Source organism: Oncorhynchus tshawytscha, linkage group LG09 (genome assembly GCF_018296145.1).
Source record: "Oncorhynchus tshawytscha isolate Ot180627B linkage group LG09, Otsh_v2.0, whole genome shotgun sequence".
NCBI classification, from domain to species: Eukaryota; Metazoa; Chordata; class Actinopteri; order Salmoniformes; family Salmonidae; genus Oncorhynchus; species Oncorhynchus tshawytscha.
In genome coordinates this window covers 18247933-18261334 of record NC_056437.1, presented here as the reverse complement: position 1 = coordinate 18261334, position 13402 = coordinate 18247933, and the positions used below count along the sequence as shown (strand labels likewise).

At 51.8% G+C, this 13402-nt stretch overlaps 2 protein-coding genes and 2 long non-coding RNA genes across 4 annotated transcripts; all 4 read right to left on the bottom strand.

Annotated features, from left to right (window-relative positions):
- Positions 1-1072: 1072 nt before the first annotated feature.
- On the bottom strand, positions 1073-1914 carry LOC121847124 (coiled-coil domain-containing protein 8-like). Its single transcript, XM_042326349.1, has 2 exons — positions 1908-1914; positions 1073-1725 (listed from the first exon to the last, which is right to left on the bottom strand). The coding sequence occupies exons 1-2, from the start codon at positions 1912-1914 to the stop codon at positions 1073-1075; spliced, it is 660 nt and encodes a 219-aa protein (XP_042182283.1).
- Positions 1915-2084: 170 nt separating this feature from the next.
- LOC121847303 lies at positions 2085-2724 on the bottom strand. Its single transcript, XR_006084189.1, has 3 exons — positions 2584-2724; positions 2438-2493; positions 2085-2342 (listed from the first exon to the last, which is right to left on the bottom strand). It is a non-coding gene; the product is annotated as an uncharacterized LOC121847303 (long non-coding RNA).
- Positions 2725-4211: 1487 nt separating this feature from the next.
- LOC121847123 (cuticle collagen 2C-like) lies at positions 4212-5973 on the bottom strand (the record flags this gene model as incomplete). Its single annotated transcript, XM_042326348.1, has 3 exons — positions 4212-4297; positions 5392-5460; positions 5595-5973. Coding segments are annotated over 3 exons (534 nt in total), but the record flags the coding sequence as incomplete, so codon positions are not given.
- Positions 5974-11661: 5688 nt separating this feature from the next.
- LOC121847302 lies at positions 11662-12219 on the bottom strand. Its single transcript, XR_006084188.1, has 3 exons — positions 12079-12219; positions 11933-11988; positions 11662-11837 (listed from the first exon to the last, which is right to left on the bottom strand). It is a non-coding gene; the product is annotated as an uncharacterized LOC121847302 (long non-coding RNA).
- Positions 12220-13402: the final 1183 nt, after the last annotated feature.

Sequence of the window (13402 nt, the reverse complement as noted above, 5' to 3'; positions counted from 1 at the left end):
CTTTTATATTGATTCTGTACTGTTGAGGAAAGAGTTTGCAATGAAGCATTTCACACCCAGTGTCCTGTGGAGGTCAGACCTGGGTAGAAGTGTTTTGTAGTTTATTTCAGCTTTTCAAATGCTAAAGGTAGTTGAATATATATTTTAGGATCCCCAGTAGCCGATGTCAATGGCGACAGCTAGTCTTACTGGGGTCTGACACGAAAAAAAAAAAAACACTTGGCAATTTACATATGTTAATGCTTTGTGCAGCCATTACACATACACACAACCAGTAGGTCACATGGGGAGAGGCGTTGTGCCGTGAAGTGTTGCCTTGTTTTTTTAAAACCCGGTTTGCTGTTCTCTTGCGGTATATGGAAGGGAGTTCCAGCCAATCATGGCTCTAACACTGTGCTTTTAATTTGGAGACTGTGAAAAGACCCCTGGTGGCATGTTTGGTGGGGTAAGTGTGTATGTTGACTATGCAAACAATGAGGAATTAAAACAAGAAATGCAGTCAACCTTTCCTCAACTACCAGAAACAAAGCTGTTTACACAAGTGGTGTGAGCCACAATCCCTTTTCTCCAGACCCAGTCTGTCCCTAATCAGCAAACATATGGTAGGCAGAAGAGAAACCCACATTTAAAAGACAAAGCATTTGGGAAGTCAAATTGTTTATTGAACAAATCATGCAAGAGTAGCAGGAACACCAGGACAAAACCGTACAACCTAAGTGTCAGCAATAGTGACCAAATCAGATGTAAATTTTAGTCGTATGGTTTTGAAATTTAAAAAAATCATACCATTGTAGTGTTCACCCCTGTAAACAATTTGCATAACGATGAGCAAATGAAGGAGATCCTCATTTCAAACAAGTGCATTAGTTTGCACAATTCCTCACCTCAGTTACCTTTGCCCTTTTCTTCGAATGGAGGCACAGTAACAGGGGAAAGACGATTAAGGAGTTGTGCAAACCAAATTATGATCTCCCTATCTAGCTTGTTAAGGGGTCGGGCCGTCTGTACAAGGCCGGCCGCTTCTGCAGAGGTATGTTTGGCAGCTGCTTCAGCTGAGGCGCGGGGCCAGCCGCTACTGCAGAGGTATGTTTGGCAGTTGCTTCAGCAGAGGCGCGGGGTCCAGCTGCTTCTGCAGAGGTATGGCTGGCAGTTGCTTCAGCTGAGGCGCGGGGCCAGCCGCTACTGCAGAGGTATGTTTGGCAGTTGCTTCAGAGGCGCGGGGGCCGGTGGCCGCTACTGCAGAGGTATGTTTGGCAGTTGCTTCAGCTGAGGCGCGGGGGCCAGCCGCTTCTGCAGAGGTATGGCTGGCAGTTGCTTCAGCAGAGGCGCGGGGGCCGGCGGCCGCTTCTGCAGAGCTTTGTTTGGCAGTTGCTTCAGCAGAGGCGCGGGGGCCAGGCGCTACTGCAGAGGTATGTTTGGCAGTTGCTTCAGCTGAGGCGCGGGGGCCAGCCGCTACTGCAGAGGTATGGCTGGCAGTTGCTTCAGCTGAGGCGCGGGGGCCAGCCGCTACTGCAGAGGTATGGCTGGCAGTTGCTTCAGCTGAGGCGCGGGGGCCAGCCGCTACTGCAGAGGTATGTTTGGCAGTTGCTTTAGAGGCGCGGGGGCCGGCGGCCGCTTCTGCAGAGGTATGGCTGGCAGTTGCTTCAGCTGAGGCGCGGGGGCCAGCCGATTCTGCAGAGGTATGTTTGGCAGTTGCTTCAGCAGAGGCGCGGGGTCCAGCTGCTTCTGCAGAGGTATGTTTGGCAGTTGCTTCAGCAGAGGCGCGGGGGGGTCCAGCTGCTTCTGCAGAGGCTTCTATGTTTGGCAGTTGCTTCAGCAGGCGCTTCAGCAGAGGCGCCGGCGGCCGCTACTGCAGATGTATGGCTGGCAGTTGCTTCAGCTGAGGCGCGGGGCCGGCCGCTTCTGACGAGGCATGGTTGGCAGTTGCTTCAGCAGAGGCGCGGGGCCGGCGGCCGCTTCTGCAGAGCTTTGTTTGGCAGTTGCTTCAGCAGAGGCGCGGGGCCAGCCGCTTCTGACGAGGCATGGTTGGCAGTTGCTTCAGCAGAGGCGCGGGGCCGGCAGCCGCTACTGCATTGGTATGGCTGGCAGTTGCTTCAGCTGAGGCGCGGGGCCAGCCGCTTCTGCAGAGGTATGGCTGGCAGTTGCTTCAGCAGAGGCGCGCGGGCCGGCAGCCGCTACTGCAGAGGTATGTTTAGCAGTTGCTTCAGCTGTGGCATTTGGACCCTGCATCACACTTGCCAGGGTATTGTAGCCAGTAGCTTTAGCATTTGGACCAGACACCACACTTGCTTGGGATCCAGTTGGTTCAGGTCCAGTGCAGGCAGGATGCCCATAAGCACCACCTAGGAAACAAAGAAAACATTGTGGTAAAATGCCAGCCTTAAGCCATTGGAACTAGACTGTGATTTTAACTGAAGTAGTGTAAACCAAAACGCACCTTGAAGTGGAAAACACTTTATCCCTCCAATTAGCAGGCAACAAAGCCAAGAAACACTACAAAACATTCAGACAGGTAAACATCAATATCCAGTGAACACTTTAAGACAAGGTAAACCAATCAGATGAATACATTGAAAAACTAACCTCAAAGAGAGTCCAAAAGTCACAGCCATTTTAGTGATCAAAACCACAACCGTATTCAGAACTAATGCTACACAGACACCCTGCCAGAATATCCCTGTTGCAATGTTTAACAGCTGTTTTGGTTGCACCTCATAAAGGAATCCCAGACCCTTCTTACCTGAATGGCTAATTATGTACAGCTGTCAACCAATGAACTTCATTTCAATTGGTTCAATTTCCCAATTGCGATTAGGTGCTCTTGATTTCATTCAGCTGGTGTGCACTGGTGTGCTGGAGGGTGGAGTTTACACATCATGGACCAATCCGACAGTTTTAACCATATTGGCGCGATGAATAGTGTGTTTGCCTTTCACCCTGGTTCGCTTCCCTACCCTGCCATTGAGTGAATATTTTTCTAGTCTCACTGGTGCTACCAAATCAAATGTACAGATTACAGCAAAAATATTTAGGAGTGTGTGTGACCAAAATGGTTGAAAATTAGGTTGCAAATCATGTTTCAGTCTTACCTACCATCTAGTATGTCTTTGTTCTACTAATGTACAACTAATGCAACCTCATACAAGTACTTGGGAGTATGGCTAGACGGTGCACTTTCCTTCTCTCTGCACATATCAAAACTGCAGGCTAAAGTTACATCTAGACTTGGTTTCCTCTGTCGTAATCACTCCTCTTTCACCCCAGCTGCCAAACTAACCCTGATTCAGATGACCATCCTACCCATGCTAGATTACGGAGACATAATTTATAGATCGGCAGGTAAGGGTGCTCTCGAGCGGCTAGATGTTCTTTACCATTTAGCCATCAGATTTGCCACCAATGCTCCTTATAGGACACATCACTGCACTCTATACTCCTCTGTAAACTGATCATCTCTGTATACCCATCGCAAGACCCACTGGTTGATGCTTATTTATAAAACCCTCTTAGGCCTCACTCACCCCGTATCTGATATATCTACTGCAGCCCTCATCCTCCACATAGAACACCCGTTCTGCCAGTCACATTCTGTTAAATGTCCCAAAAGCACACACATCCCTGGGTCGCTCGTCTTTTCAGTTCGCTGCAGCTAGCGACTGGAACAGGCTGCAACAAACACTCAAACTGGACAGTTTTATCTCAATCTCTTCATTCAAAGACTTAATCATGGACAATCTTACTGACAGTTGTGGCTGCTTTGTGTGATGTATTGTTGTCTCTACCTTCTTGCCCTTTGTGCTGTTGTCTGTGCCCAATAATGTTTGTACCATGTTTTGTGCTGCTACCTTGTTGTGTTGCTACCATTCCATGTTGTCATATGTTGCTGTCTTGCTATGTTGTTGTTTTAGGTCTCTCTTTATGTAGTGATGTGTTGTCTCTCTTGTTGTGATGTGTGTTTTGTCCTATATTTATATTATATACATTTCTTATTTTTTATCTCAGGCCCCCATCCCCTCAGGAGGCCTTTTGCCTTTGGTAGGCCGTCATTGTAAATAAGAATGTGTTCTTAACTGACTTGCCTTGTTAAATATAGGTTAAATAAAATTTTAAAAACATAGCATAGGGTCAGTGAGTGCTTCACTATTGGATACAACAACAGAAACCTCAGGGTTTGACTGGAGTCTGGTTCCCAGTCCATTGCTCTATAACCACTAGGTAGTAATGCGGCCGATGTAGGTATAGTCCCAGGCCCTGTTGCAGCCCACGGCCCAGACCGCCAGGCTGTTCCAGGCTGTTCCTGGCCAGAGGAGCCAGCAGGAGAGCCAGGAGAGCCAGAGGAGCCAGGAGAGCCAGGGAAGCCAGGAGAGCCAGGGGAGCCAGAGGAGCCAGGAGCCAGAGGAGCCAGACCAGAGGAGCCAGAGGAGCCAGGGGGACCAGGGGAGCCAGAGGAGCCAGGAGAGCCAGGGGGACCAGGGGAGACAGAGGAGGGGCAGGAGAGCCAGGGGCCAGGGGGACAAGGGGGGGGGCCAGAGGAGCCAGGGGGGTGCCAGAGGAGCTAGGGGAGCCAGGAGGAGCCAGGGGAGCCAGGAGAGCCAGGGGGAGCCAGGGGAGCCAGAGGAGCCAGGGGAGCCAGGGGAGCCAGAGGAGCCAGGGGAGCCAGAGGAGCTAGGGGAGCCAGGGTGGCCAGAGGAGCCAGGGGGCCAGAGGAGCTAGGGGGACCAGAGGAGCCAGGGAGACCAGGGGAGCCAGGAGAGCCAGGGGGACCAGGGGAGCCAGAGGGGCCAGGAGAGCCAGGGGGACCAGGGGAGACAGAGGAGCCAGGGGAGCCAGGGGGACCACGGGAGCCAGGGAGCCAGAGCAGGTCAGGGGAACCAGGAGAGCCAGGGGGACCAGGGGAGACAGAGGAGCCAGGGGAGCCAGGAGAGCCAGGGGGACCAGGGGAGCAAGAGGAGCCAGAGGAGCCAGAGGAGCCAGGGGAGCCAGAGGAGCCAGGGGAGCCAGGGGAGCCAGAGGAGCTAGGGGAGCCAGGGGGACCAGGGGAGCCAGAGGAGCCAGGGCAGCCAGAGGTGCCAGGGGAACCAGGGGAGCCAGAGGAGCCAGGGCAGCCAGAGGTGCCAGGGGAGCCAGAGGAGCCAGGGCAGCCAGAGGAGCCAGGAGAGCCAGGAGAGCCAGGGGAGCCAGAGGAGCCAGGAGAGCCAGAGGAGCCAGGGGGCCAGGGGGGGGCCAGAGGAGCCAGGGGAACCAGGGGAGCCAGGAGAGCCAGGGGGGGACCAGGGGGAGCCAGAGGAGCCAGCAGGAGAGCCAGGAGAGCCAGAGGAGTCAGGGGGCCAGAGGAGCCAGGAGAGCCAGGGGAGCCAGGATAGCCAGAAGAGCCAGGAGAGCCAGGGGGACCAGTGGAGCCAGGGACCAGGAGTGCCAGGGGAGCCAGATGAGCCAGGAGAGCCAGAGGAGCCAGGAGAGCTAGAGGAGCCAGGGGGACCAGGGGAGCCAGAGGAGCCAGGAGAGCCAGGGGGACCAGGGGAGACAGAGGAGCCAGGAGAGCCAGGGGGACAAGGGGGCCAGAGGAGCCAGGGGGCCAGAGGAGCTAGGGGGACCAGAGGAGCCAGGGGAGCCAGGAGAGCCAGGGGGACCAGGGGAGCCAGAGGAGCCAGGGGAGCCAGGGGAGCCAGAGGAGCCAGGGGAGCCAGAGGAGCTAGGGGAGCCAGGGGGCCAGAGGAGCCAGGGGGCCAGAGGAGCTAGGAGAGGGGGACCAGAGGAGCCAGGGAGACCAGGGGAGCCAGGAGAGCCAGGGGGACCAGGGGAGCCAGAGGGGCCAGGAGAGCCAGGGGGACCAGGGGAGACAGAGGAGCCAGGGGAGCCAGGGGGACCACGGGAGCCAGGGAGCCAGAGCAGGTCAGGGGAACCAGGAGAGCCAGGGGAACCAGGGGAGCCAGGAGAGCCAGGGGGACCAGGGGAGCCAGAGGAGCCAGGAGAGCCAGGGGATCCAGAGGAGCCAGGGGAGCCAGGGGGCCAGAGGAGCCAGCAGGAGAGCCAGGAGAGCCAGAGGAGCCAGGGGGCCAGAAGAGCCAGGAGAGCCAGGGGAGCCAGGATAGCCAGAAGAGCCAGGAGAGCCAGGGGGACCAGTGGAGCCAGATGAGCCAGGAGAGCCAGAGGAGCCAGGGGGGACCAGGGGAGCCAGAGGAGCTAGGAGAGCCAGGGGACCAGGGGGAGACAGAGGAGCCAGGAGTGCCAGGGGGACCAGGGGGCCAGAGGAGCCAGGGGCCAGAGGAGCAAGGGGGACCAGAGGAGCCAGGGGAGCCAGGAGAGCCAGGGGGACCAGGGGAGACAGAGGAGCCAGGGGAGCCAGGAGAGCCAGGGGGACCAGGGGAGGAGCCAGCCAGAGGAGCCAGAGGAGCCAGGGGAGCCAGAGGAGCCAGGGGAGCCAGAGGAGCCAGGGGAGCCAGAGGAGCCAGGGGAGCCAGGGGGCCAGAGGAGCCAGAGGAGCCAGGGAGCCAGGAGGGGGGCCAGAGGAGCTAGGAGGGGGACCAGGGAGCTAGGGGGACCAGAGGAGCCAGGGGGACCAGGGGAGCCAGGGGAGCCAGGAGAGCCAGGTCTTACATCGCCTTGATAGGTATTTTAAGTATCAACTAACCACATCATATGTCAGTGGATGACACAGTTGATGATGTGGCACGCAACCATTGGTTGTTGCGTTGCCTGAATTTAGCTGTAGAAACTGACTTATTGCTGTGTTACACAGGGAGCCCAATTCTAATAATTTTTCCAAGTATTAGTGTTTTGAGCAATCACATCAGATCTTTTCACATCAGATCTTTTTTAGAGCTGATTGGTCAAAAGACTAATTAGTGAAAAAAATATCAGAATTGGGATGCCTTTGTAATGCAGCCTATGAGGGAGTTCTACTAACCTGAACCGCAGTGCACCGGTCTACGGAAGGTGATGTGAAAAGGCAAAAGCAGTGAGGGAGGAGCACCCTTCGTACAGTTAGTGGTGTAATGGAGGCTATAAGCAGGTGTACCACTTTGTTTTCAATGGACATTTCGTGTACTCAATTCTTAATCCCCACTGATGTGTATCAAAGTAGTATAGTGGAGGTATATGCTGTATCAATTCATAAGGCTGATGGAACAGATCAGAATGTTAGGATCCAAATGTTGAAAAACTATTATTTCTTCACATTTTAAGTGCATGAATGTGCACACGGTGGTAGGCCTATTCAGAATGTTCCAACATGCCACACCAGAGGAGGCTAGTGGGAGGAGCTAGAGGAGGACAGGCTGATTGTAATGGCTGTAATGGAATCAATGGAACGGAGTCAAACATATCAAACATATTGGAAACTCTGTTCCATCAATTCCATTCAAGCCCATGAAAATAAGCCCATCCTCCTATAGCTCCTCTGCTGCACCTCACATTTGAGCAGTTTTATGTACAGATATTTGGACAGAGATGGTAATATCCATTATGGTTCAGACACACCGGTAGGATTGTCTAATGTTTGCCTGCCGATTAGTATTTAGCACCTCCGAACAGTGTCTGCAGTCAATCTCTGAGTGTCGGCAGTCAATCTCTGAGGGTCGGCAGTCAATCTCTGAGTGTCGGCAGTCAATCTCTGAGGGTCGGCAGTCAATCTCTCAACCCTCAGAAAACAGATCTTCTAAAGGTGGGGGAGTGGTCATCTTTTCCAAGGATCATCTTCAGTGCTCAGTTGTCTCCACAAAATCTGTCCCCAAACAATTTGATTGTGAAACGACCTGTCCTGATTTGTCATAGACGCTTGCTAAAAAACTTTAATGAGCAAGCCTTCCTTCATGAACTGGCCTCTGTAAAATGGTTTAGAATCAGCTTGATCCCCTCTGTTGAAGACGCTTGGTCCTTCTTTTTTATTTTCAGTGTTATTGTTAACATAACATGTGCCGTCAGATCAGTTAGGCTAGTTTTTGTTTTTAGTTTTTAATTAAACCTTTATTTAACCAGGTAGGCTAGTTGAGAACAAGATCTCATTTAAAACTGCAAAGCAGTTCGACACATACAACAACACAGAGTTACACATGGAATAAACAAACATACAGAATAATACGGTAGAAAAAATAAATATATATATACAATGTGTGCAAATGAGGTAAGATAAAGGAGGCGACTCCATGTGTAACTCTGTGTTGTCTGTTCACACTGCTATGCTTTATCTTGGCCAGGTCGCAGTTGCAAATGAGAACTTGTTCTCAACTAGCCTACCTGGTTAAATAAAGGTGAAATAATAAAAAATAAAAAAGGTAAGGCAATAAAATAGGCCATAGTGGCGAGGTAATTACAATATAGCAATTAAACACTGGAGTGATAGATGTGCAGAAGATGAATGTGCAAGTAGAGATGCTGGGGTGCAAAGGAGCAAAATAAATAAATGAATACAGTATGGGGATGGGTTATTTACAGATGGGCTATGTACAGGTGCAATGATTTGTGAGCTGCTCTGACAGCTGGTGCTTGAAGTTAGTGAGGGAGATAAGTGTCCAGCGATTTTTGCAGTTTGTTCCAGTCATTGGCAGCAGAGAACTGGAATGAAACTTGGCCAAAGGAGGAATTGGCTTTGGGGGTTACCAGTGAAATATACCTGCTGAAGCGCGTGCTGCGGTTGGGTGCTGCTATAGTGACCAGTGAACTGAGATAAGGCGGGGCTTTACCTAGCAAAGACTTGAAGATGACCTGGAGCCAGTGGGTTTGGCGATGAGTATGAAGCGAGGGCCAGCCAACGAGAGAATACAGTTCGCAGTGGTGGAAAGTATATGGGGCTTTGGTGACAAAACAGATGGCACTGTGATAGACTGCATCCAATTTGAGAGTTTGAGGCTATTTTGTAAATGATATCGCCGAAGTCGATGATTGGTGGATAGTTTTACAAGGGTGTTTGGCAGCATGAGCGAGGGATGGGTTTGTTGTGAAATAGGAAGCCCATTCTAGATTTAATTTTGGATTGGAGATGCTTGCTACCATGGGAACATACAAATGGACTGTGCTGATTTGCAGTCGCTCCCCTCTGCTTCTTTTATATTGATTCTGTACTGTTGAGGAAAGAGTTTGCAATGAAGCATTTCACACCCAGTGTCCTGTGGAGGTCAGACCTGGGTAGAAGTGTTTTGTAGTTTATTTCAGCTTTTCAAATGCTAAAGGTAGTTGAATATATATTTTAGGATCCCCAGTAGCCGATGTCAATGGCGACAGCTAGTCTTACTGGGGTCTGACACGAAAAAAAAAAAAAAAACACTTGGCAATTTACATATGTTAATGCTTTGTGCAGCCATTACACATACACACAACCAGTAGGTCACATGGGGAGAGGCGTTGTGCCGTGAAGTGTTGCCTTGTTTTTTTAAAACCCGGTTTGCTGTTCTCTTGCGGTATATGGAAGGGAGTTCCAGCCAATCATGGCTCTAACACTGTGCTTTTAATTTGGAGACTGTGAAAAGACCCCTGGTGGCATGTTTGGTGGGGTAAGTGTGTATGTTGACTATGCAAACAATGAGGAATTAAAACAAGAAATGCAGTCAACCTTTCCTCAACTACCAGAAACAAAGCTGTTTACACAAGTGGTGTGAGCCACAATCCCTTTTCTCCAGACCCAGTCTGTCCCTAATCAGCAAACATATGGTAGGCAGAAGAGAAACCCACATTTAAAAGACAAAGCATTTGGGAAGTCAAATTGTTTATTGAACAAATCATGCAAGAGTAGCAGGAACACCAGGACAAAACCGTACAACCTAAGTGTCAGCAATAGTGACCAAATCAGATGTAAATTTTAGTCGTATGGTTTTGAAATTTAAAAAAATCATACCATTGTAGTGTTCACCCCTGTAAACAATTTGCATAACGATGAGCAAATGAAGGAGATCCTCATTTCAAACAAGTGCATTAGTTTGCACAATTCCTCACCTCAGTTACCTTTGCCCTTTTCTTCGAATGGAGGCACAGTAACAGGGGAAAGACGATTAAGGAGTTGTGCAAACCAAATTATGATCTCCCTATCTAGCTTGTTAAGGGGTCGGGCCGTCTGTACAAGGCCGGCCGCTTCTGCAGAGGTATGTTTGGCAGTTGCTTCAGCTGAGGCGCGGGGGCCAGCCGCTACTGCAGAGGTATGTTTGGCAGTTGCTTCAGCAGAGGCGCGGGGTCCAGCTGCTTCTGCAGAGGTATGGCTGGCAGTTGCTTCAGCTGAGGCGCGGGGCCAGCCGCTACTGCAGAGGTATGTTTGGCAGTTGCTTCAGAGGCGCGGGGCCGGTGGCCGCTACTGCAGAGGTATGTTTGGCAGTTGCTTCAGCTGAGGCGCGGGGCCAGCCGCTTCTGCAGAGGTATGGCTGGCAGTTGCTTCAGCAGAGGCGGGGGCCGGCGGCCGCTTCTGCAGAGCTTTGTTTGGCAGTTGCTTCAGCAGAGGCGCGGGGCCAGGCGCTACTGCAGAGGTATGTTTGGCAGTTGCTTCAGCTGAGGCGCGGGGGCCAGGCGCTACTGCAGAGGTATGGCTGGCAGTTGCTTCAGCTGAGGCGCGGGGCCAGCCGCTACTGCAGAGGTATGGCTGGCAGTTGCTTCAGCTGAGGCGCGGGGCCAGCCGCTACTGCAGAGGTATGTTTGGCAGTTGCTTTAGAGGCGCGGGGCCGGCGGCCGCTACTGCAGAGGTATGGCTGGCAGTTGCTTCAGCTGAGGCGCGGGGCCAGCCGATTCTGCAGAGGTATGTTTGGCAGTTGCTTCAGCAGAGGCGCGGGGTCCAGCTGCTTCTGCAGAGGTATGTTTGGCAGTTGCTTCAGCAGAGGCGCGGGGTCCAGCTGCTTCTGCAGAGGTATGTTTGGCAGTTGCTTCAGCAGAGGCGCGCGGGCGGCGGCCGCTACTGCAGATGTATGGCTGGCAGTTGCTTCAGCTGAGGCGCGGGGGCCGGCCGCTTCTGACGAGGCATGGTTGGCAGTTGCTTCAGCAGAGGCGCGGGGGCCGGCGGCCGCTTCTGCAGAGCTTTGTTTGGCAGTTGCTTCAGAGGCGCGGGGGCCAGCCGCTTCTGACGAGGCATGGTTGGCAGTTGCTTCAGCAGAGGCGCGGGGGCCGGCGGCCGCTACTGCAGAGGTATGGCTGGCAGTTGCTTCAGCTGAGGCGCGGGGGCCAGCCGATTCTGCAGAGGTATGTTTGGCAGTTGCTTCAGCAGAGGCGCGGGGTCCAGCTGCTTCTGCAGAGGTATGTTTGGCAGTTGCTTCAGCAGAGGCGCGGGGTCCAGCTGCTTCTGCAGAGGTATGTTTGGCAGTTGCTTCAGCAGAGGCGCGCGGGCCGGCGGCCGCTACTGCAGATGTATGGCTGGCAGTTGCTTCAGCAGAGGCGCGGGGCCGGCCAGCCGCTATGCGAGGCATGGCTGGCAGTTGCTTCAGCAGAGGCGCGGGGCGGCGGCCGCTTCTGCAGAGCTTTGTTTGGCAGTTGCTTCAGCAGAGGCGCGGGGCCAGCCGCTTCTGCAGAGGCATGGCTGGCAGTTGCTTCAGCAGAGGCGCGGGGGCCAGCCGCTACTGCAGAGGTATGTTTGGCAGGCAGCCGCTACTGCATTGGTATGGCTGGCAGTTGCTTCAGCTGAGGCGCGGGGCCAGCCGATTCTGCAGAGGTATGGCTGGCAGTTGCTTCAGCAGAGGCGCGCAGGGCGCGGGCGGCAGCCGCTACTGCAGAGGTATGTTTAGCAGTTGCTTCAGCTGTGGCATTTGGACCCTGCATCACACTTGCCAGGGTATTGTAGCCAGTAGCTTTAGCATTTGGACCAGACACCACACTTGCTTGGGATCCAGTTGGTTCAGGTCCAGTGCAGGCAGGATGCCCATAAGCACCACCTAGGAAACAAAGAAAACATTGTGGTAAAATGCCAGCCTTAAGCCATTGGAACTAGACTGTGATTTTAACTGAAGTAGTGTAAACCAAAACGCACCTTGAAGTGGAAAACACTTTATCCCTCCAATTAGCAGGCAACAAAGCCAAGAAACACTACAAAACATTCAGACAGGTAAACATCAATATCCAGTGAACACTTTAAGACAAGGTAAACCAATCAGATGAATACATTGAAAAACTAACCTCAAAGAGAGTCCAAAAGTCACAGCCATTTTAGTGATCAAAACCACAACCGTATTCAGAACTAATGCTACACAGACACCCTGCCAGAATATCCCTGTTGCAATGTTTAACAGCTGTTTTGGTTGCACCTCATAAAGGAATCCCAGACCCTTCTTACCTGAATGGCTAATTATGTACAGCTGTCAACCAATGAACTTCATTTCAATTGGTTCAATTTCCCAATTGCGATTAGGTGCTCTTGATTTCATTCAGCTGGTGTGCACTGGTGTGCTGGAGGGTGGAGTTTACACATCATGGACCAATCCGACAGTTTTAACCATATTGGCGCGATGAATAGTGTGTTTGCCTTTCACCCTGGTTCGCTTCCCTACCCTGCCATTGAGTGAATATTTTTCTAGTCTCACTGGTGCTACCAAATCAAATGTACAGATTACAGCAAAAATATTTAGGAGTGTGTGTGACCAAAATGGTTGAAAATTAGGTTGCAAATCATGTTTCAGTCTTACCTACCATCTAGTATGTCTTTGTTCTACTAATGTACAACTAATGCAACCTCATACAAGTACTTGGGAGTATGGCTAGACGGTGCACTTTCCTTCTCTCTGCACATATCAAAACTGCAGGCTAAAGTTACATCTAGACTTGGTTTCCTCTGTCGTAATCACTCCTCTTTCACCCCAGCTGCCAAACTAACCCTGATTCAGATGACCATCCTACCCATGCTAGATTACGGAGACATAATTTATAGATCGGCAGGTAAGGGTGCTCTCGAGCGGCTAGATGTTCTTTACCATTTAGCCATCAGATTTGCCACCAATGCTCCTTATAGGACACATCACTGCACTCTATACTCCTCTGTAAACTGATCATCTCTGTATACCCATCGCAAGACCCACTGGTTGATGCTTATTTATAAAACCCTCTTAGGCCTCACTCACCCCGTATCTGATATATCTACTGCAGCCCTCATCCTCCACATAGAACACCCGTTCTGCCAGTCACATTCTGTTAAATGTCCCAAAAGCACACACATCCCTGGGTCGCTCGTCTTTTCAGTTCGCTGCAGCTAGCGACTGGAACAGGCTGCAACAAACACTCAAACTGGACAGTTTTATCTCAATCTCTTCATTCAAAGACTTAATCATGGACAATCTTACTGACAGTTGTGGCTGCTTTGTGTGATGTATTGTTGTCTCTACCTTCTTGCCCTTTGTGCTGTTGTCTGTGCCCAATAATGTTTGTACCATGTTTTGTGCTGCTACCTTGTTGTGTTGCTACCATTCCATGTTGTCATATGTTGCTGTCTTGCTATGTTGTTGTTTTA